Below are 23304 nucleotides of genomic sequence, written 5' to 3'. Positions count from 1 at the left end.
CGAACATAAGCACCAGGGAGGGGTTACGTGAGGGGCAAGGCTGTCGGTTCCAGGTTCTCCCCTGTACCTCTCAACCCTTTCAGAGTCTTGCTGTGGCTCAGAGGCCCCATCTCCAGAACAAAAGTCACCACGCCCATCCCACAACCCCGACACTGGCTGAGGGCACCTACTCACAGGGGTGTTTGCAGTCGGTTCTCTGTAAATAGGGCGTGCTTCTGGGACAAAATGTCGTGGGTGAGGACGTGGAAGGGAAAATTACAAACCAACCATCCTGTGTAAATAATTTCTCTCTGTGGAACCTAAAATGGCCAGGCATGGTTCACCATTGTTGGAAGCACTGACTTCTGCCTTCCCACACAGAAGAAACTGAGGAGTGGAGGAAAACAAGATATAAATTCTACAGCAGATACTTCTTCGAGGATGGATCGTCCCAATATAGCATACAGGCACTTCTTTTTTAACTTTTCCCCCAAAGCATCACTGACTCACATCCCCTCAAATTTTAGAAAAGGCTCCATCTCTCCTGCCTCATGCCATTAAGTGAGCTCATGTGACCCTTCCACCAAAAAGAATGTGAAATGCTTCCCAGTGGTTTTGCAATGACAAGTACTAAGAAGTGGCAAGCTGTCTTCTTTCTAGTTTTGCTCAGTAACTTCATTGACCTTGATCTGACAAGCTCCCTCCTTTAAGGACCAGAGCTAGCAAATAAAAATGCAGGCAAGAAGGAAGGAGGGGGCACATGCTGGGGCGGGGCTGGGGGGAGGGAATGGGAGAGAGAGTTTTTAATTTGTCAAAGTGTCATAACTTCACTCTCCATCTCCCAAAACACTGTGTGAGTGTGTTTATAAGATATATACCCTGCCTTCTCGCAAAGCCATTTTACAAATAAACACAGAATGAGGATCCTCCGACAGAGCAGAGACCATAGTTGACTTCTAGCAAATTGGAAGGAGCCAATTACAGTACCTTAGCAGGACCTTTAGTTTCAGGTTTTTAGGAGCAGAGGCCAAAAGAAAATGCTAGGGCACATGGTTTTGCTATCAACACCAAAAAGCATACAAACTCACCTACTGAAAAACCTTCGCTGTTCAAGCAAGGCCCAGAGGCGGATCATATTCTCACCTCACCTCACGTGCCCCACCACCGCACCCTATGTCCAAAGCAGATGCGGTGGGGTGAAGAAGCAAGACAACTGGGAAAGCTAATTTTAAAACAAGGAAAAAAATGGACTGCGGGGCTGGGCTCTCTAGGGCCTCCCGATGTGTGTATGGCTCCTCTCTGCAAAGGAAAGACTTGAGAAAGGCCTTTGTTGCTATGGAGAGAGCCATAGGGATGACCACCCTTCCCTGTCCCCAGCTCCATGCTCCTGGCCATGACTGACCAAGACACCTGCAGCAGATAGATGGGCAGGCGTCCAGAAGGCCAGTTATAGAAATAAACATCAAGCGTTTGTTTTTATACAGATATTTTGAATGCTCGCAAGCCCAGACCCGTCCTCGGCTGCTAACGTTAACGAATTACTCATTCTTCCTTCCAATCACGTCATGTGCGAGGTTCCAGGTGGCTGTGGGGTGTTTGCTTACAACAGCTACCGCTGGTTTCCCTGAGAGCTGTTTATTTTTCCAGGCCTCAGGTCATTACATCACCCCGCGGTTTCTGGGCAGGCCAAGAGTTGGTTTGGGGGCTGGGGGATCCGGCCAGGAGGTGCCGTTGCCTGAGTGACCCCACATCCCAGCCATAGCAGCTGTCCCGGCAGGAGCTTCCTTGGTGAGGAAGGAGCAGTCCAAATGCAGCCAAGGGGCCTGCAGCAGGCCGAGAGGAGCACGGCTCTGACACCGGCAGGTAGGAGCTGGGGTGCTGCGAACAGCTGACCGGCCACGCGGGTGGTGAGTTAGGCAAACGCTCCCACGTGTGCGGAGACAGGGCCGTTTTCATGGCAAAACTTACAAGAAACGCATTTCCACCTTGTACCCCTGCTGACAGCTCTGTCTTGGGGAAACAGAGTTCCCCCAAGCTGCTGCGTTCAGGTGATGCCCGCAAGGAAGCTCTGCTGGGCAAAGAGGCAAGGGAGGAAAAGCAAGTCCTTTTGGATTTCATCCCCAGCGCCAGGTTCTAGGGCCTTCTCAAAATGCCAGATCAGATCATGAAAGAAGCTAACGAGGAAAGGTGGCAGGAAAGGGAAGAAAGAGACAGGGAAGGAAGAAGAGAAGTCAAATGACCCCACCAGTGGCTCCCAAAGGTAGCCAGCCAGGCGGGGGCAGAGGGAGAGGGCCTATGTGCCTTGAGGGCATCGCTATGCTGCTCCAAGAGAAGAGTTAAGGCTCACATGACCATATTTCCTGAGAGTATTTTCCCAGACAAGAAAGCACAGAATTCTGTCATACGGAAAAAAAAGAGAGAGAGAGAGAGAGAGACATTTATAAATCACAGCTGTAGGAGAGTGTCTGCACATAGTAAAATTAGAAGCAGTGGGACATGGAATATGGGGCAAAGAATGAGACAAAGCCTAGTTTTCATCATTTCTTTAATCTCTTTGCGCTCTTCTATAAAATGTAGATGATTAAAAAAGATTTTTAAACTCTAGTTATATTAAGAAATGCCTTGGTAGCCAGGCTCTGATACCAAAAACTCCGCAAGAGTTCATATTTGGTCCTAAAAGCAGAACAGAGTCTCTGGCCAACACTCACATGTGAGGAAATGCCTGCTGTCAGGTTCTAGGCTGTCGGCTGGCCAGGTACAAGAGAGCTCCTGGTGCCACAGAGACCAGAATCAGAGTCAGGAGTCCAGAGGGGCAAACCCGTCAATGCGGAGGCTGCCAAGTCCTCAAAAGGCGACCCTGACCACCGGGAACACAAGACAAAGCCTTAAAAACAAGGATCGACCCCTCCAGGAGGAGAGAGGGAGACAGGATAAGTCTGCAGGCATATGTGTCATGTTACTGCAGAGCTTTGGCTGCCCAGTGGAACCTTTCCAACATCAACAGTCCCCAGGCCAGAAAACAAACCTGGCGTCACAGGGTCTGAGTGTGAAAGAAGGATGTTTGGGGTGTAGAAGGAATCGGGATGGCCTCCTTGCCTCAGAGAGAGTGGGAAGAACTCTCACCTAGACCGGCTTCTGAGTCCCGCTTCGCCCTCCCCATGGGTGGGGGGCTGCAGCTCACCTAACCCAGAATCTTCTGGCAAACTCTAATGGGAAACTGCCTCGGGGGCTTGACCCAGAGGCTCCAATCCATACCAGAGCCAGCTGCCCAGACATTAGTTATCACTAAAGTGTTATCTGACTTTTCATCAAACCAAATGAGATAACATGAAGAGTACCTGGCACAAGATATAAAGATATGCCATCAAGAGTAGCCATTATTTTTTAAATCATTCATGATGTACCTACTCTGCATTAAGCATTTCATATATATTGTTGAATCCTCAGAAAAACCCTGCAAGGCACTAAGAACTTTGTTTCACAGATAATGAACTTTCTCGAGGTCACTTAGCCTCTCACGGGAAGCTAGCACTGGAAGCCAGATCTATTGGTTTGTCTGATACCAAAGCCCATGCTTATGCCATTACGAGGTTTACCCCTTCTATACACAAATGATTCCCTACCCCTGCCCACAAAAGCCAGACCTCAGGAAGCTTCCCCGGCATCCCATTTGTGAGAGCACAAACCAGAACAGAATGTTGAAGCTTGGCAAAGGTTCATGTGAGACGGGGCAGGGCCACGTGAGCTGCCCAGAGTTCCTGAGCTGATGATGCGGGCTTCCCTGGGCATGTTGGGAAACATCTCAGGAGTCACGGCCCCTATTTCTGCCTGGTCTATGAGAGAGGCCAGACACCAGGAGAAAGACACCCCCATGCACACATTCCCATCCAAAAGCTTCTATTTCAGTCCCATAGGCCAAGGGCCCGCAAACTGCTTTCTGTAAGGGGTCAGATAGTAAACATTTAGGTTTTGCAGGCTGGACAGTCTCTGTCACAACTATTCAACTCTACTATTGCAGCTCCAAAACAGCCATAGACGATAGGTAAATAAATGGGTAAGGCTGTGTTCCAATAAAACTTTATTTGCATGAACAGGCAGATGGTCATTTGCCAATCCCTGCCTAAATGCCTTTGTGATACCATGTCCCATACACATAATTCCATCAAAAGGGTCCACAGGTACTCAGTCAGTATTACCACTCGATCATGATGGAGAAAGTCCTCAGTTTACATGAAAATGTCTAAGGTATCGATCTCTGATAATTATTGCTGGTCTCAGTTTCTCCCAGGGAAGCTTTAGGTCTCCCTGAACTATCCTGTTCTATACACTAACCTTCCAGACATAACTGGGGCCAACCAGGAAGAAATGAAGGTGGCTGGGTCACACCAACAAAAAGGAGGCGGTTGTACCTGCCTGGATACCATTTCTCAATAAGACCCAATACTCATCCAGTTGGCGACAATACAGGGCAAGTAGGAATGGAAAGCCAAAGAACTTGTGGAAGCAAACATCAAATAGCTTCACATCACCACTTTACTTCACTCTGAGAAAACAGCCCAAGAAGACAAGAAAAGATAAATCATTTTCCCCAGCCCCACCCCTTACTAGCTGGGACCCAGGATAAGTTACTTCCTCTCTCTCAGCCTCCATCTCTACATCTGTCAGATGGAGGTGATAACACTACTTATCTCATCGGGTTGTGGTGAAGCTTCAGTGAGATAACACATGTCAAGTTGTGCAGGACCCCATGGGATGATTCCGATTTTGATGATGATGATAATGATGATGATGGTCTTTTCTCCTCTGTCCTCCCCCAGAGCAATCAAACAAAGTGAGCTAGACTCTATAATAGATATAATAGAAAGGCAACAAAGCCCTTGCCCTCACAGAGTTTAGAGCCTCAATAGGGAAATTAACCACTGGTAGATGAAAAAGAAGCAATTTCTGGAAGCAACTGCTAAATGTCAAGTGAGTGTTCCAGGCAAATGGTACTGTAGAATTTCAGAGGGCTAACCCTCATATCTGCCACCTGGTCACAGAGAATAAAGCCTCACCCTGGGGCTTTGCAGACCTGGTGCAGGGAATGGGGGGACCACTGGCAGATGTCACTTCCAGGTACCCCAGGCTCCAAAATCATGTCTCTTTGACTTATCATATTTGCCTAACAGCAAGAGGGGAGGTGGAAGAAGGTTCCACAAAGAAGCTTTTGCTCACAATGACAATCACAAATTCTTTCCTGATTAAAGAATGTTCACTGTAAGCGGTATCATTAACATTGCCATCTTTCCTACCACAATGATTATAACAATAAATAATGTCCTTTCAGCTTATCTTGCACTTACTATTTATCACTTAGCCTGGCACTGCCTAAGTACCAGATAGACAGTATCTCAGTTAACCTTTACTCACAGCACTTCGAGGCGAAGATCATGATCCCAGATAAGAATTGAGGCTCTGGGGGGGGATTATTTCACTTGCCTGGGTCACTCGCTAAGTGTTGGAGCCAGAAAGTGAACGCAGGTTTTGCTGATTCCAATGCCTGTGCTTTAAACATGGCACTGTTCTGTCAAAGACTGGCCCACAGGACTCACATAGTCTTCTTCGCACCCCATCATCCCATACCTCCAGCTCTTATCAAACAGAGAACCAGACACATGCAGAGGTACTGACCAGCCCATGTCACAGAGAAAATCAACCAATGCTGCATGGATTCACCTCAACGGGTAACTCACTTCATACAATCAAGTTGTCCTGCTACCACTTTTAGGACAGAGCTGGCATACGGATAAACCTACGGGGGGCCAGTGACAGCCCACTCATTAATTAACGGTCTTGTAAAACTCTGCCCATCAGTTCAAAGGGATGGATCTTTTGTTTACAGACCTTGATATCCATAAGGAAAAAATGATATGGCTGAAATGAAATTCACCAACTTTATGCAGGCATAAATTATGCAGAGGGGCATTTCTCATACTAAAGTCTTAAGCTGAAAGAAGGATAATTTCCCCATGATAGAGATACAGATTGGGTTTGTTAATACATTTTTCTCTTGGTGGACATCTGGTCTTTACTGATGGTAAATGAACTTTATTGACTTTGGTCTTCATTGATGATAAATGAACTCTATGAATGAGTCCTACAAATCTGATCATCCTCCAAAAATTATCACCTTTCTATAAGGGGTTCAGCCAATACCAAAACCTGAGCACTTACAAGACCCTCAAAAAATCAGACCAAAAAGACATGACTGTAAGCAGCTATTCGGAGCCTTAAAAAACACACAGAACCAAGTCTCTTAGGGCTTGAAGTCCAACTTTTCCATGCCAGGTCATTTTTTTCAAATTCTTCTGCAGGGCATATAGAGAGTCAATTAAAATAGTAAAACATATAGTCAAAAGATTTTTTTGCTAAAAGGATCAGCTCATGAAAGATGATCCCTGAGCTACTGGTTGAAGAAAATTAAAGTTGAAAGGGATTCACTCCTCTGATCTCGCTTTACAGCTGTAGAACTTGAAAACAAGACAGGTTAAATGACTTGCCCAAGCCCATACAACAGATAGTCACGGACCAACCATGGGGCAACCACAGGCAAATCAGGCACGTATATAATCCGAGGCAGATTATTTACCTGAATTCCTTACATTGGTGTTGTTCAGTTTGGAGTCCTTGATTACCAAGTGCTTAATCCATAGAGTAGGGGCTGTAATTTCTGGGAAAAAAAAAAAAAAAGAAGAGAGAAAATAAAATCTGGGCAAAGGGAGTGGTTAACTTGGAGGGCAGCCCCCAGACTTCAGGAGCTTTTTCTAAAGTCTGAGGCATCAAGGCTTTGAGCTTTCTCCCTCATTTCACATCCACTTTGTCTCAGTGCCCTCTGCCTTCTCACTACGGAAGCTCCTCTCCCCGCTAGCTCATAGGAGCCAACCAGGGCCTCCCCTGCTCAGAGGCAGAGTGGTCTAAGTCCAGAGGCACTGAGCCGCTCCATCCAGGAATCAAAATATTATCCCAGGAGGTGAGGAGCATGGGCCAAGCCAAGTCTCTCTCAGCTGCTTCCCTGGAAGAAGATTTAAAGGGGATAAATCAACAAATGAATGCCAAACAAACCACAGAGACCATTTTGAAGGAAATGGCTGAGCCACAACAGATTTCAGCTTGCTGAGACTCTGTTCCACATGGGAAGGAAAGTGATGAGTCCAATGTGTGCGTCAATATCCTTCCTAATGGTTTCTCATGAACAGAGGCTGAATCCCTCCATCCAGACCGCTTGGGGTGGGGGTATAGCTCAGTGGTAGAGCATTTGACTGCAGAGAGCTTGGGGGGCCTCTAGGCCATTCAGGGCTTGGGTCACACAGTGGACAAGTGGTATGAGAATTGGGAGGACCCTGAACACACTGAAGAGTGATGAGTTCTTTAGTGAAATTGTTGGGGCGATCTCCCAAGGTGACACGGTCTCCATTTCCCATCTGATCCCTCAAGATCCAGACTTGCCAAAAATCCAAGAGATTTGTGGATCACAGAAACATCTGAATTTCTAGGCATGAACACACATATATATGTTCCACTAAATGACCAGTTGTGAAGGATAGCTCACATTTCAATCCTTCTACCTAGAGCTGAGCCTCTGCTAGGGACATCTGTAGCCGCAGTATCAACCAGTGGCATAATTTCTTTTCATTCCTGTCTCCCTGTCCAGTCTCGTGATCCAGGTCTGGATACACTCAACTGAAAGCTGCTCAAAGCTTGCTGTATATTGCACTGAGAGCCGAACCTCATTGTCAGACTTTCTAGAAACTGCACTCTGCCAAGCTTCATACTCCTCCTCATGGGAACCTGGAGTATATGGCAAAGCACACTGAAGAATGTAGGTCATGAGCAGCTCAAACTCAAATAGAGGCCAGCCTTCTGCACCCAACGCTCTTCTTGTCTACTCCTCATACCTTCAGGGACATTCAGCCTCTATCTTACTACCAGCTACACTACTTCTCTTGCCCTAGAATTCTCTCTCAAATGCTCTCAAGATCCAGCTTAGCCAAACCAGGTCCACTAACCAATCTCTTTCCTCCTACTTTCCTCCCATACCTCATCCCCACCATACTCTCGCCTCTGCCCATTCCAGTCCCCCCACTGCAATGCCCTGATTCTTCCCTTCCCCTTTCAAGATCCAGCCCAGGTCCCATCTCTTCACATAGTCTTTCTCCAGACCACTGTGATCTCTTTCTTCCAAAAATGTCCACTACGATAAAAACTGAGACCATATAATTTAACACATAAAATTCTCCAGTAGTTGCCATTGTCTTGAGAGCAAAGGCTTCGTCTCAACTATTCCTTCTTTGTCCCCCAGAGGCCTAGCACAATGCTAGGCACAGTAAAGGAACTTGTAAGTGTTGGTTCATCTACTGAAGGGACAGTGCTGGCCTGTCTTTCTCAGCCATGGCTCCTTGGTCTTGGCAGCTCGAAGGGTCCATCCAGGCTGTGTTATTGTTGGACATCGGTGACCAGGCAGGAAGCCTGGCTAGAACAGAGGGCCTTTCCAGAAGTAGAGAGTGTACCAGTTCCTGGGAGGATTTGCATTTTTTTAAAGGTTAAAACAACCCAGCCTAAACTGGGAAAAATTGAAATTAAAAAAGAAAAAAACTAATAATAAAGCTTATACAAACACCCAAAGGAAAGACGTTCCTCAAACAAAAAAATGGGTGGGAGCATGTGAGTCGGAAGTAATACAAGAGCTTACCATCTCCATCGAACACGGGCTGAGTCTCCATCGTGGGTGTCGGCTTCGACCCGTCATCTGAATTGAGAGTTAAAAAGAATCGAAAAGAGACTACCATTATTGAGGTAAATACTATCTACTCTCCAGCACTGTTGAATGGTTGGGGTTTGCACATGGCCCGGCCAAGTCCCAGTGAAGAGGCCAAAGAGAAAGGAAAGAAAGAAAGAAAGAAAGAAAGAAAGAAAGAAAGAAAGAAAGAACAGGAAGAAAAAAAGAACCCCAGAGAGACACCAACAGTAAGACAAACTCAGGTGTATGTTCACCATCCCAGGGGAGGGACAAAAGGGAACTCAACTGTCATGACTTTGGAGGACCCTTCCCCATCAATCCGCGTGTATGGGCATGACGACTCTGTCAGCCCTGGTAGCCCCCACAGGAAAGCCAGGGTGGGGGGTTGTGCATGTTCCCCAGCAGGCCTGAGTTTTTGGCCAGGCATGTTAGGATAAGGTTGGCATACTTTGTGGCATCAAATTCTGGTGTCCCCAGTTCCTTCCTGCCCTTCTGTGAAAGGTTCCAGCCTAGTACCTAGTGGCCCTCATTGAAGAGCTTCAGGAAAACAAGAGACTGTGGTGTATTCCCTCCCGAACACCTAGCTATTTCTCTATCCTCACCTAAAAAGGAAGAAAAGGAAGGAAGGACCATCCTCTCTCCAGTATGCTGAACTGAAGAGAATCAGGAATCCTTAGAACACTTCTAACTGTGAAACATTGTGCCCTCCCATTCCCAGTGAGAGGTGGGGGCAAACAAAATAGAAGGGGATGTGAGAAACTGAACCCTGGATCGGCTTTGAAATTTCTACCATAGATGATGGGAGCATGAAGTTCCTAGTAACAAAGTGCTAATGCATATCGTTCCAACAGAGTCAGTAGCTCTCTGCAGAGCAAGAACCTCTGCAGGGCAGGAGTGAGTGTAGACTTTACCACCTTTCAGGACTCTGGGTTACTTTCATCAAGATCCCCCAAAACCTTAGTGCAGGGCAGTTCCTCTCAACTTTTTTCATTACTGTCCACCTAAAGAGCATTTTTAGATTTTTTTTTCCTAATCGCCTTCCTAATGAAATATTAATAACACAGATACACTGTGTATCTGTTGATGTACCATATGTATATCTGTGCCTTATATGTAAAAAGAGCAAGACTGCTTTTGTCCCCCCTCCCCAATCAATTTCGCCTTCTTGGTATCTCTGCCTTCATCGAGAATACAGTTTAGAGATTTATCTGCATTCTCCCTGGGAGGGGCTGGGGGAAGAAGAGCCCCTCGTTCTCGGGCAGTGGGATGATTACACCAACCCCCAGAGATCTTGTACAACAGAACACTATATTCTCCAAGCATTAACTATTTTTTTGGTCATTTTATTCCATCATTTATTTTATATTTATTTATTTATATTTGTTTTGCCAATGGTTCTTATTTTTAAGTTTTTGGTTATTATAATTGGCATTTATTTATTTTAATGGAAGAATAATTAACATACAATATTATATGAGTTTCAGGTGTACAAAATAGTGAGTTGATGTTCATACACGTTACAGAATGGTCACCACAGTTCATTTAGTTACCACCTCTCATCACACCAAGGCTTTGCAATAGTATTGACTATATTCCCTATGCTGTACATTACATCCCCGTGTCTTATTTATAACTGGAAGGTTGTACCTCTTAATCCCCTCCACCGAGTTCATTAACTATGGAGAATGCAAGCTCTCAGACAGTCTCAGTGACGCCAGTCACATCACCCATAATAACAACCCTCCGCCATTTGGAGCTCCCAAAACCTTTGGCCGACTTCCCTGCATCTTATCAGGGAGGGAGGAAAAACACAGAGTTCTGATCCCTTTCTTGCACCAACACCCCACCCTTGGGATGTTTCGACTGGAGAGCTGGAGAGACCCTAATCATGGCCGGAGGCTGAGGCCAGTGGCCCGACCGTTGCATGACACATGACCCTGCTATCATGCTCCTGTGCTGACACCAAGACGCACTTCCCACCGGGGCCGAGGCAATCCTGCACCATCTGACAATCATCCCAAGGAATGGGATACAGCAGGGGGAGAGGAGTTAACTTGCTGGCTATCTTATTTGCCGCAAACTGGAGTCCAGAACAGGCATCTTTTGATGCAAAGCCGTGTAAGTTTGATCTGGAAGTCATTGAGGGAGAATAAACACAGAGCAGAACCACACAATGTCATTTTTTTTAATAGCATCACTTCCCCTGACTCTATTAACACCTCTTTCCATTGAATTCAATGAGCCACTGAATGAAGTCTTTTGGCAGCTGCAGTGCACATTTGGTTGCTCCTGCCGGATGCAGAGTTCACAGTCTAAATAGCCCAGCACGGTGTGCTCAGCCCCTCCACACGGGGTGGCCTCACTTTAGGGGCCTTAAGGGTCACAAAGGGAAAGTGAGAAATCAAACATTCCCAGAGGGACAATGGTGAGAACCCAAGTGAAAAATGGCTCCTACAAGATTTTAATATTCAACTACAATCCTCCCATATTCCAAGAGCCGTAGCTCTCTCTGGAGCAGGATAACAGAAAACATTCTGCTTCTTTCTCCCATCAACCAGATGAGAGTCTGGGACTGCCCATCTGGTGTAGCAATCAGCAAGGGTCTGTTGCTCAAGGAGAGGAAGAAGTGTTTCCAGTCTCCCGGGAAAGTTTGGCACTTCTGCAGGCCAAGGACCTCCACGGTCGCCCAGATGCAGGCCCAGAGCCCACATTGCATGAAGGCACGTGCAGGGAGTGAATCTTCCTGCAGGGCAGGGTCACCAAGGGTGAGGAGATACATCTGTGCCGCCGCAATGCAGGCCCTAGATGGAAATCTTTATGAAGTGAGAAAAGACAAAGTGCCCGCTGCCAGGAGAACCACCTGTGTGATTCAGCTGCCCAAAGGATGAGAAGTCAAGCCAAAGCCAACAGGACCCTCTGACCATCATCTCTGGGCACCTGGGCACCTGGCTCCCAACCTGGCAAACAAGCGCACCCTTCTACCAAACACAGGTCCAAGGCCTGGGTCCAAGGTCCACATCAGTTCTGCTTCCCGGCAAACCTTGGGACAATACCAGGCCCCACACTGAGTCCTGGGGAGAGAGAAAAGCTTCCACTCAGTCTCCCAGTCTCCAGTGGGGTCACACTCCAGATCCTGGCTGTACATCCAATAAACTGGGTAACCTGAACCCCTCACTTTTCTTCTCTGGGCAGTGATATCCTCTTCTAAAAATGAAGGATGCCTGCCTCCCTAGTCTCGGGACAATGTGCAGGAGTAAAGACTTTAAAGGCTCAGGAGCAAGGACTTTAAAAGTATAAATACCATAAGTATAAACCATCTTATCCAACTGCTTACTTTTAAAAAATTGGATTTACAAAATTAAAATCCTATCAAAGTTTTTAAATTAAAAAAATAAACCTTTCAACTCAGTAAGAAGATGAACAACCTAATTTTAAAATGAACAAAATATTTTAATAGACATTTCATCAAAGAAGATGCATGGACAGCTAAGGGATACATGAAAAGATGCTCAACATGATTAGTTGTTAAGAAAATGCAGATTAAAACCACAATGAGGTACCACTATGTACCTACTAGCATAGCTAAAATTTTAAAAATAGGAAATAGCAAATGTGGGCAAGGGTGTGGAGAAACTAAAACCCTCATTCATTGCTGTGGGAATGTAAAATGGAGTAGCCATGTTGGATAACAGTTTGGCAATTTCTTTGAAATGTTAAACATAAACTTACCATTCGACCCAAATATTCCGCTCTTGGGAATCCATCCAAGAAAAAGAAAAACAGGTCCACCCAGAGACATGTATGCAAATATCCATAGCAGCATTACTTATGATAGCCTCAAACTGGAAGCAATCCAAATGTTTGTCAACTGGTGAACAGACAAACAAATGGTGATATACCCATATAATGGAATATTACCCAACAATGAAAAAGAATGAATTCCAAATACATGACAATATAGAGAAACTTCAAAAACATTAGACTAAATGAAAGAAGCCATGTACTAATGCTACATATTGTAGGATTCCACTTAGGTGAAATGCCCAGTAAAGATAAGTCTATAGGGTCCAGATCTGTAGTTGCCCGGGGCTGGAGGAGGCAGTGGGGTGTAACTATAAATGGGTACAGGTTTCTTTTTGGAATGATGGAAATGTTCCCTGGTAATGGCCACATGATGCTCTAAATGTGCTAAATTCATTGAAGTATACATTTATGATGGGTAAATTTTATGGTATGTAATTATGCTTCAATAAAGCTGTTAACACAAACAGGAGGTAGTGCCAATGTTGTCTCAGATCCAACCTCAGGAAGCACAGCTGAATTATTTCAGTGATTCTTAATTGGCAGAGAGACTCTCCCATATATTTTAAAGAAAAATGTATCTGAATCTCAGTTGACATATATGTACATGATCATGTGATACCTGGTGCTCATCGTTGGTGGTTCTTTTGGACCTCAGATAGTAGGACTATAGTTCTCTTTAACACCACAACACTCTTCCAGAACAAGGAGAGGTAGATAAAACACTGAAAAAAGCCAATTCGAAGATGATCATTTTTCTTACAGGGAGAAAAATGTAAATTTGGAAACACTAAAGAAAAAAATAAAATAAAAAAGTAAAATAAAAAATTAAAACAATCAAATAAAAAGCAAGGCAAGCTTACATTCATGAATGAATGAATGAGGAAAACCCGACAGAATTTCTCAAGGATGGTGTCAAGATCAACAATCATGAGGCCACATTTTGCAACACTCAGTTTCTGGCAGGTGGCTTTCCTCATCTAGTCTCACCACTGGCCAGCACAGAGGAAGTCACCAGGCAGATAAAAAGAGATGGAGTCTCAGAGTAAGAAAGTGATTTGCTCCAGGCCCAGAGGCAGTGAGCAGCTCCGGAAACTGCCCAGGCCCAGAGCCCTGGTGTTTGGCCTTCCAATTTCTCCAACCCCCAACCATGCCTCGTCCTTAAGGTGCAGCCCCAGAAAGCTGCAGCCCCCACGCGGGCTCTGCAAGGCTGTCCAGACAGTGGGTTTGTGTGACAGCACAATTCCTTGCCCTTCAAGAAGGCCTGACCCACGCACAGACAGCTGGAAGTCACTTCGACCCCTGATGACACCGTTCAAAGCCTCCTCTGTTTGGCTTTTTGATTCCTGATTGACATTCGCTGGCAAGTGAAGATAAATGTAGGCTGAGGACAATGTTGATCCGCTCTGACTATTCTCAGCGAAAGACTTTTCAGAATAACAAACAAAACAAAACAAAAACTCAAAAACATTGGTGTGCTTAAGGGACTGAATAGAGCCCAAGAGGTCCAGGGAAGCAGGGCTGGGGCTTTCAAGGGGCTGGCAAGTCCATTGAGGAGTTAATTGTTTGGGTGTACAATGAGTTTATTCTGACCACATACAAAGAGCTTTCTCTTCCAGGTCCTTCAAAAGCAAATGTGTCAAAGGGGCCAGAGGAGGAATCTGTATTAATGGCATCTCTTGGGGTCTCTGAGACTGAGGAGCCTTGGAGAATGAGGAAAAAAGAAATCACCCCCCACCTCCCGAGATTCGGAAGGTCTCTCCACGATCCCAAGTCCCCTTCGATTCTTGAGCTCTGCCCAAACCATGTCCATCACCGGCCACCCTCCCTCTTGAATTCTTTGAGGCTGCCATTGGTCATCTTTTACAAAGACAGGGAGATAAACTTCAGCCTGGCAGAAGTACTGGAAGGTTGTTGCTTTTGATGGGACATTTATGCCAGAGCCACCAGCCCCCTCAGCGTGTGACTCAGGGACCCAGGGTGGAAGTCGACATGATGTACTCTGGGCATCACAGGGAGACAACGGGGCCTGTTAGCAAAAGTCCCTTAAGACCCTAGCCCTAATCATACCAGGAGGAGGATGGAATTTTAGTCAACATTTCCTGAGATGCATGTCCCATGAACAATGAGGCTCAGAAATGTACTATGAGCTGTCCTAATCCTGACCTTTGACAACAGGGGTTATCTGGGCACCTCAGGTCCTTTCCAGAGCAAGATATCAAGGTTTTACATTCCGTCTACCCACCTGCATGCTCCCTCCCAAAAGAAGTAAAAACAAGCTCAAAGCCATCTTTTTGCAACAATTCCCTACATCCTCAAGCTCCACATTCCCCCAAATCAGAGTAAAAACATGATGCTCGTGAAAAAAATAGACCAGACATGGAAGAAGAAGAGGAGAAAGAGGAGGAGGGAAAGGAGGGGAGAGAAGGGGGGAGGAGGGGAGAGGAGGAACCACCAGCAGCAGAGTCAGTTCTGAGCTGGGGTCAAAGAGAACTGGGCTAGGTTTTTTTAACTCTTTAGTTTAAAATAATGACAGATTCCCAGGAAGTTGCAAAAATAATACAGGGAAGTTCCATGTATGCTTCACCCAGTTTTCCCCAGTGGTAACAACCCATAGTGAACATAAATATATAGGTAACGTATAATTATGTAGGTAACCTCATTATTGTACAATATCAGAGTCAGGACATTGATAGTGGTGTCATCCATAGACCTTATTCACATTCCATCAGTTTTACATGTTCTCATTTGTGTATGTGTGTTGGGGGGGGGTAGTTCTATGCATTTTTATCCATGCGCAGATTGTGTAACCACCGGCACAATTAAAATACGGAACTATTCCATCACCGCAAAGATCTCCCTCTACAGCCCCTTTATCATCACACTTGCCCTCCTCCACCCCATCTCTCACCCCGGGCAACCACGAATCCTTTCTCCATCTTTATAATCTTGTCTTTTCTAGAATGTTACATAAATGGAATCAGGCAGTAAATGACCTTTTGAAACCAGCTTCTCTCACTCTACATAATGCCCTTGAGAGCCATCCAAGTCGTGGTTTGCACACACCGACATTTTGTACCCTCACTGCTGAGTCGTATTCCATGGGGCGGAGGCACAGCTATGTTTCATCCACTGAAAGACATCTGAGTTGTTTTCCTCTTCAGTTACCCCAGGCTGCCATGATCATCCATGTATGGGTTCTTGGGTACACACAAGTTTTCATTTCTCTGGGATAAATGCTTCAGTGGTGCCCTTGCTAGTTTATATGATAAGTGTATGTTTCGTTGTTTACTCTTTAAAGAAACTTCCAAAGTATTTTCCAGAGTGTGTATCACTTTACATTTTTACCAACAATGTATGAAAGATGCACTTTCTCCACAGCCTTACCAGCATTTGGTATTGTCACTATTTTTTTTTTTATTTTAGCTCTTCTAACAGGTGTGTAGTGATATCCTATCATGATCTTAATTGGCATTTCTTTACGGCGAATGATGTTGAATATCTTTTTTGTGTGTTTATTTGCCTTCTGCATATGAGCTCTGGTAAAATGTCTATTCATGTATTTTTCCCATTTTTTAAGTGGAATTGCTTTTCAACTGGCTGAGTTTCTGAGAGCTCTCTACATGTTCTAGATAGAAGTCCTACATCAGATATATAGTTTGTTTTAAGTACTTCCTCCCAGTATGCACTTTTTTGGTTCTCTTAACAAGATCTTTCAGAGCAAGTTCTTAATTTCAATTGGGTCCAATTTCTCAACTTTTCCATTTTTTGGATCATGTGTTTGTTGTTCTAAGACATAAAAGCCCTAGGTTCATCTAGCTATAGTTTCTGAGAATCTCCTCCTATGTTTTCTTCCAGAAGTTTTAATAGTTTTACATTTAAGCCCAAGATCCATTTTGAATTCATTTTTGTATAAGATGTGAGGTTTGGGGTGAGGGCTTGGGGCTTCTTGTTTGTGTTTTTGCCTATGGATGTCCAATCGCTACAGCGTCATCCTCCTCTGAACTGCCCTATGCCTCTGTTCCATCAGTTTGCCAGCCTTGTGCAGGCCTTTCTCTGGGTTCTTTACTCTGCTCCACTGATCTGTGTGTTCATCCCTTGGCCAACACCACACTGTCCTGATTACTAGAGCACTGTAAGTCTTAATCAGAGTATTATGATTTCAGCTTTGTGACATTCTGGAAAAGGCAAAATTATGGAGGGAGTAAAAAGATCAGGGGTTGCCAGGGGTGGAGAGCACGGAGGATTTTCAGGGCAGCGAAAATACTCTGCATGATACTGTAATGGTGGACACGTGCCATTATACATCTGTCTATTCCCACAGAAAGTACAACACCAAGAGTGAGCCCTAACATAAACTATGGACCTTGGGAGATAATAACGTGTCAGTGAAGACTCACTAATTGTAACAAATGTGCCACTCTGGTGTAGATGTTGATAGTGGGGAAGCTCTGCCTGTGAGGGGGCAGGGGCTGTATGGGAATCTGTGTACTTTCTTCTTAATTCTGCTGTGAACCTAAAACTGCTCTTAAAAAAAAAAAAGAAGTTGTTTTTAAAAAAGGAAATGAAACAAACATTTTTAAAAGGGGAGAGATCACTGTATTTGTTCAGAAGAACACAGGGAAGCATGAATTCAAAATTCATCAAGATTCATGGGGGAGTAAAGCATTAAAGATCTCTTTGTTTTAAAAAAAATCAGAGTGATACCTCCCACTTAATTTTTCATTTTAAAATGTTTTAGCTATTCTAGCTCCATGGCCTTTCCATGTAAACTTTCAAATAAGCAGCTCCTGGATCTCAGTTTTCTTTCAGCAGGCACAGAATTGGTGATACAACAGGGCCCGAGAGTGGCAATTCGTTGGCTGCTCCCCCAGGGGCTGTGTGGCACTCAGAGCTGAAAATAGTGGCTCAGATGTGGCCCGGTGGCCTTTGTGCCCACACACAGACATCCCTGCTTCCACCTGGGTTCCTGGGCCACGCCTGGAACTGAACTCACTCAGTCAAGGACCAGTGGGCCAATGAACATATTCTCAATGGCCTGTCAATCTCTGAATCCTCACCTGGACGTGCGGGGCCCCACAAAAGTACCAAGCAGAAGGATCAAGAACTTGAATGGGAAGTCATCAGAGAGGGAGACAAACCATGAGAGACTCTTAACTACAGGAAACAAACTGAGAGGTACAGAAGGGGGGGGGGATGGGGTAGCCGGGTGATGGGCATTAAGGGGGGCAGGTGATATGATGAGCACTGGGTGTTATAGGCAACTGATGAATTATTGAACTCTACATCGAAAACTAATGATGTGCTATATGTTGGCAAACTGAATTTAAAGAAAAAAAAATAGAACTTGCTAGTGGGCCATGCTCATCCCAGGCACCTTCTCCAAGGGTCTTTCCTTAGAGGCTCTGGCCATGGGAACTACCAACCAGGGCTGTGTGGTGGGGCCACCTGCTTTGCCTCCCTGCAGAGGTGACAGCTTCCCAGCCTCTAGAAGTCTGTGCTCCCCAGGGAGGCTTTACCTTCACCTGAAGATAACCTCTATAAGGAGAGGCTAAGAACCATCAGAATGTGAGTTCCACAAGACAAGGTTAGGCTCTTATCATGTTAGTTGTCGTTGGGTCCTCAGTGACTGTAACACGCCTGGCACTTAGGAAGCTCTCAATAAATTTGTTGAATGAAAGAATAAGAAGCCAAGTATAAACAAAGGTTACTAATAACACCAAGGACTCATAAGAATCTACCATGAGGAGGCTTTTCCAGATCCCTAAACCCCATTTCCTCTCTAGTCCTTGGAAATGAGGATATGGCAGGGATTCAAACTCTTCATTTAGTATCCTCCATTTAGAGGCTTAAGTTCCTATCAGAGACCCCAGAATAGGGACTAAGGTAGAGGGGAGGGCTCGAGTACATGGAGGCGAGCTGGGGAGGGGAAGGAAGGAGACAGAGCACACGCATGCGTGCTCCAGCACACTTGTGCACTCCCCTCTGCCACCAAACGCTGCAAAGCCAGTCGCCTGACATGTCGGGCTTGGTCAGAGTGGCTCGGGCACCGGCAAGCCGAAGCCACACACATGCAGAGAGCAAAAGACTGCCTCTCGTGGGTCTGGAGCTGCCTCGGCCCGCTTCTGTCTCAGCAGGTGCTGTAGCAGAATGACGGCCTCTCCCCGGGGAAATCCAGTGCGAGCAGAGGCCAACCCGTAGAGGCCATCACCTGCCCGTCTCCATTCACATCCAACCCCAGATGGTAGGGAATCAGACTGTTGCCACCTGACGACCATGCTGACAGGTCAACTACTGACCGTGCCCCCCCCCCCCCCCCCCCCCAGTGCTGGGGGAGAGGAAAGAAGGGTAGCTGGGAAGAGGGTAGAGTCATTTGAGCAGGAGGGATGCTCCACATGTAGAATGTCCTGAGACAGCCGGCGATGCACAGCTCAGGGCAGTGAGGTGAACCTCATTCAGGTGTGCTGACCACAGGAGGGCTGAGGCTGGAAGCCACACTGTCCCTGTCATCTGGGATGCCTGCCACCCATCAACCCAGGCCCGAAGCACATCTCTCAGCCCTGAATGAGCATGCTACTTAATCCATCACCTGAGTGACAGGTCGTTCAAGCTGGCACCAACCTGTAGAACAGACTCCAGGAGAGATTCTAAAAATGGAGACACAGAAAGGGACCCTGGACAAATAACCGTGACTCACTCTTTACTTAAGAGCACAGGGTCTGGAGCAGCTCATGGGGGGTTAAAAAGTCTCCACAGATTAAAGGTGGGCTGGGTTTGGGGAGCTCTGCCCCTCTCCAACACTGCCTTGACAAATACAGAAGTCTGTGCAAAAAACGCAAGCAGAGTCTGCTAATGTTTCTATTTTTCTCTCATTTTCCTCAAACAGCTAAATCCCAGACTTCTTACAAGTAGGAAATATGCAAACTGCAGAAAACCCCTGATGGTCCTCAACTTTCACTTGCCGATTACTGAAGCATCAGCAGGGGATCTCCAGGGTCCTGGGTGCTCAGAAGAAGAAAGCTCCCAGAGAATGGCCAGGAAAAAATTTAACAAGTGCTCTCCCCTTATCCTCCCATTTCATTGTTCTTACCATCCCCTAAAGGCTAAGAACTCCCCTCCTGCACCTCACAAGCAATCGTGCTCAGGACAAGTCCCTGACTTGTATTCGGCTAGCTCAGAAGCTCCTCAAATCATCCACGTTCCTTAGCATCAAGACCCCAAAAAGAGGCACCTCAGGAAAATCCACTCGGTAAATTCATGATCTCTAAAGACATTTTGCTTCCCAGCCATGTCCCAGCTGTCCTTCAACCTGCTTCAGTTGAAACCAAAAATTCATCTCTACCTCAGCTTCTGCAGCCTTCGACTGTTTGTAGCAGCACATCGTCAAAGCTCAAGGGGCTGCTGGTGGCCCTCTTCCTCTCTGCTGATCATCCTCTGAAGCATCAATAAAACACACGGAGAGGCACGTGTACCCCCCCCCACCACCCACATACAGCCCCCACTCCCACATCTTTCTTCAAGGGCAAGGACCAAAGGAGAAGGGGAGGGGAGTCAGGATGGGAGTGCCCCAGATTAATGGATATTTGAAACTCAAACACATGGCCCGGGACCTACGCTGCACGTGTTAATTACCACACATGTGCCCATAAAGGAGTCCGTTAAACACAAGGGGCCCAAAGAACAGAGCGAGGAAAGGACATTCCAAGGGATTAAGTAAATAGGCTGAAGTTCTGACCCTCCTCCCCCCCCCCAAAGCACGTGCATCTGGGTAAGATAACAGCGCTGCCCTCCCTCCTTCCCCCACTTCTCCCCTCGGGCCCCACACCTGTGGACCCAGGAGCCACAAGCCAGGCCTCCTGTCTGGGCCAGCCGCCTGTGACCCGCTACTGCCTGGCCTCTCTCCCTCCTCCCTTCCTCCTGCTATCTCTCCGAGCCTCCTCCCCCAGCCTCCTCTGCTGGGCCTTCTCCTCTCCTCCGCAGGACTAATTCCTGGCTGGCAACCAGACCCTCCGCCTCCGCACAATACACCTTTTCATTCCTCCCAGGCAGAGAGAACCGATCCCTCTGAGCCCTGTCAGTGGAGCGGGCTCCCAAAGGCAAGAGGGTGGGGAGAGAAGGGCCTGGGCCCGCTCCTCCCCCGCTGCCCCCTGCCGCCCCCACCATTCTCACACCCAGACCTGGGGCGTCCTTTCTGGCTGTACCCCTCACCCTGCACGAGGGTCCGGGCCGCGCATCTCTGCAGCAGGCCTCAGGGCTGTGAACTCCAGCTCTAGGGAGATGCCGTCTAGGAGACCCCACGTGTGGGCACCAGCTCAGACAAGGGGCCTTTGTGTCTTCCCACCTGCTGCCCTCTGGAGCACATTCCATTCTTAAGTGGCAGCTGAGAGAGGGACCTCGGCGGCTGACACAGGATATTACAAATGCCCTCTCGCACCCTGTCCCCCTTCAAACCCCAGCTTCCTGGACAGGTGTGGCTTCAGGTGGCCCTTCCTACAGGTGGCCTGAGCCTGCTTTTCTCTGCACTGCCCACGGCAGACAAAGAGAAGAGGATTAGCACCTAAGCTGATCCTCCAAAGTAGAAGGAAGGAGATGCTCTGGGCAAAAGTCAAGTCTCCAGAGGCGAGTGAGCCCTAGCATCCCCCACTAGGCCTCTGCACCAAAGAGGAAGCCTCTGCAGAACCATCTGGGAGGGAGGAGCCCATCTGGCGTAGGGGAGCAAATTGCTGGAAACCAAGCAACTTATCTCTAAGATGAGGCTCCAGACTCTATGCCCCTATTCCTTGCACCGTCCCTGGAGGAATCAGGTGTCCCTGTCCTCTCCCAGCTGGAGCAGCAAGAACCCACAATGGCCACAGGTCTGTTTCTTTTGTTGTCCACAGGGTGCAAAGCCACATCAACCTGGAAAGTACTTCCCTGCACCGTTTAAGATCCCAGATCCCATGGTTCACCTTTCTTGGTGTGGGCGCTCCATTCAGCATCATGCCCTCAGTTCCCTTTGGTGGGGGAAATCTGGGTTGTCTGTTCTGCATGATTGCCAATTGTTTTTTCTACCACTGAGATCTCATGCCCCAGAACAAAGGCGATGTTCCTGAAGTCTTCAGTTGCAACAAGTCAAATCGAAGGCAGCTCCGCTTCGCAACTCCAGTAAATTGCAAACTGACACACGTGCCATTCACAGTGTTGAGGAGGTCAGGTCTTTGCAGGAAGAACCATTCACGCCCCTCTCCCACTTTCCTACCTAGAAGGGAATGGCCAGCACGCAGGGCAGCCTCTCCCTGTTCCGGGAAGGACCCAGAAAGGCAGTTGCTCCCTCCTTTTTGCCCACGTATGCATTCCTGCTTGTGGAAAGGCCCATTAATCCATGTTTTCTAGTAGGATCCTGATGCTCCACTTCCTCGTCCTCTTGGAACACCTGCATTCAGGCCGGCAGCTTCTCCAGAGTCTCATTTCCTGCATCCGGGCAGGGTGGTTTCGCCTCCTCTTCCCATTCCCGTGGGACAAGCATGCAGGGCAGGGTCCTGGGCCTCACTTCCATCTCCCTGTGACCACGGTGCAGGACAAGCCCATGCACCTCACGCTGACCCTATACAGGCCTGACACGCCATGTGGACATTTAAGTCCAGTTCCCCCAAGGCCCAGATTCGGGTGCAAAGCCTCAAACTCAGCTGCCATCTCCTGGCTGGGTTTTTACCAAAGAGCCCGAAATAGGGGTTCTGGAGTGTTTGTACATTCAGTGAAATTGGTATTGGTCCCCCATGCAGCTACCAGAGCGTGTGCTCACGCGCTCTCTCTCTCTCACTCCACTCAAGTGGCAGTGGAGCTTAGTGTCCTCCACCCTGGAAATTATGGTCAGCATATCCCAGGGACTTATTCCTCATGTTGGCTGCCCCACTAAACAGCACTCAGACAAGTGCCTTAATTGAGGTTAGCCACATAATTTGTAGGGCCCAGTGCAGAATGAAAATGTAAGGCCCTTTGTTCAAAAAGCAAGAAAATAGTGCCATTAAGGGCACCAAACTATAAAGTTTTATCCTCTCTTCCATGGTCTCTCTCTTGACTTGTCATGGTGTGTTAAAATTTTCTACTTAATGTTGTTCTAGGTAAAGAAGGATTAAAATTTTTCGCGTCCTGTGGAAGCCCCCACAGCGCACGTCACAAAAGCGATATGCCAACAGTGGGACGAGGACACACACATGCGCGCCTCACTGTCCCACTGGGCTTTACTTAGCAAAACACAAGTTTAAAGATAGAATGATTAAGAATTCCAAGACAATAGCAGCACAGGTTGCAAGCCTGTGAAGCTGGGCTCGTCTTAGTGAAGAAAATCTGGATGGGCTGGAACAATTATTAAGGAGAATCAGCGAGGGGGGGAAAGATGTTCAAACCGGTTTCCAAAACAAGAGGGTCGGGGCAGACCTGGACATGCCTACCTTCATTGTCCTTTTTGGTTGCATGCTGGCTACCTGGTAGTTGACTGACTGAACCGCCCAGGAGCCAAGGTTTTCAGCGTCCCTGCCAGCTCTGTACCATGTGCTCACTCACCTCCCTCAGAAATTCTGGGAGCATGGTCCCCACTGCCATTATGAGCCTTACTTACCTCCTCCGCTGCTTCTAGGAAGAAACCCAGGATAAGAATGGAGATTTTCTGTGGGGGACTTTTAGCTTACACCCAGGCTCCTTCCATCTTGTCTAGAACTCTTCTTGGACTGGCTTTAGAAGCAAACATTTGGATAGAGCATAAAACTCTA

General features: G+C 47.0%; 1 protein-coding gene and 1 long non-coding RNA gene across 5 annotated transcripts in view; one reads left to right on the top strand and one right to left on the bottom strand.

Moving 5' to 3' along the window:
- Positions 1–23304, bottom strand: part of SMOC1 (SPARC related modular calcium binding 1) — a 150150-nt gene that overhangs the window by 27417 nt on the left and 99429 nt on the right. For 2 of the 3 annotated variants that reach the window (XM_073895427.1, XM_073895428.1), the window contains exons 6-7: positions 8708–8797; positions 6608–6688 (exon numbers count right to left, since the gene is read on the bottom strand). In XM_073895427.1, the coding sequence (XP_073751528.1) occupies positions 6608–6688; positions 8708–8797 (171 nt within the window). The remainder of the gene's footprint in view (positions 1–6607; positions 6689–8707; positions 8798–23304) is intronic. The other variant, XM_025870476.2, reaches the window with a different exon arrangement.
- Positions 1691–23275, top strand: LOC141373272 (uncharacterized). Of its 2 annotated transcripts, none has more exons than XR_012379058.1 (3): positions 1691–1842; positions 17372–17734; positions 19443–23275. It is a non-coding gene; the product is annotated as an uncharacterized lncRNA (long non-coding RNA). The 2 variants fall into 2 exon arrangements; XR_012379057.1 differs by having other exon boundaries at positions 17369–17734.

The sequence above is a fragment of the Callorhinus ursinus genome, unplaced genomic scaffold, assembly GCF_003265705.2.
Source record: "Callorhinus ursinus isolate GAN/ISIS: 27379988/994484 unplaced genomic scaffold, GSC_fseal_2.0 scaffold8, whole genome shotgun sequence".
NCBI classification, from domain to species: domain Eukaryota; kingdom Metazoa; phylum Chordata; class Mammalia; order Carnivora; family Otariidae; genus Callorhinus; species Callorhinus ursinus.
Note: the sequence above shows the minus strand (reverse complement) of the source record. Positions and strands in the feature narration are given on the sequence as shown.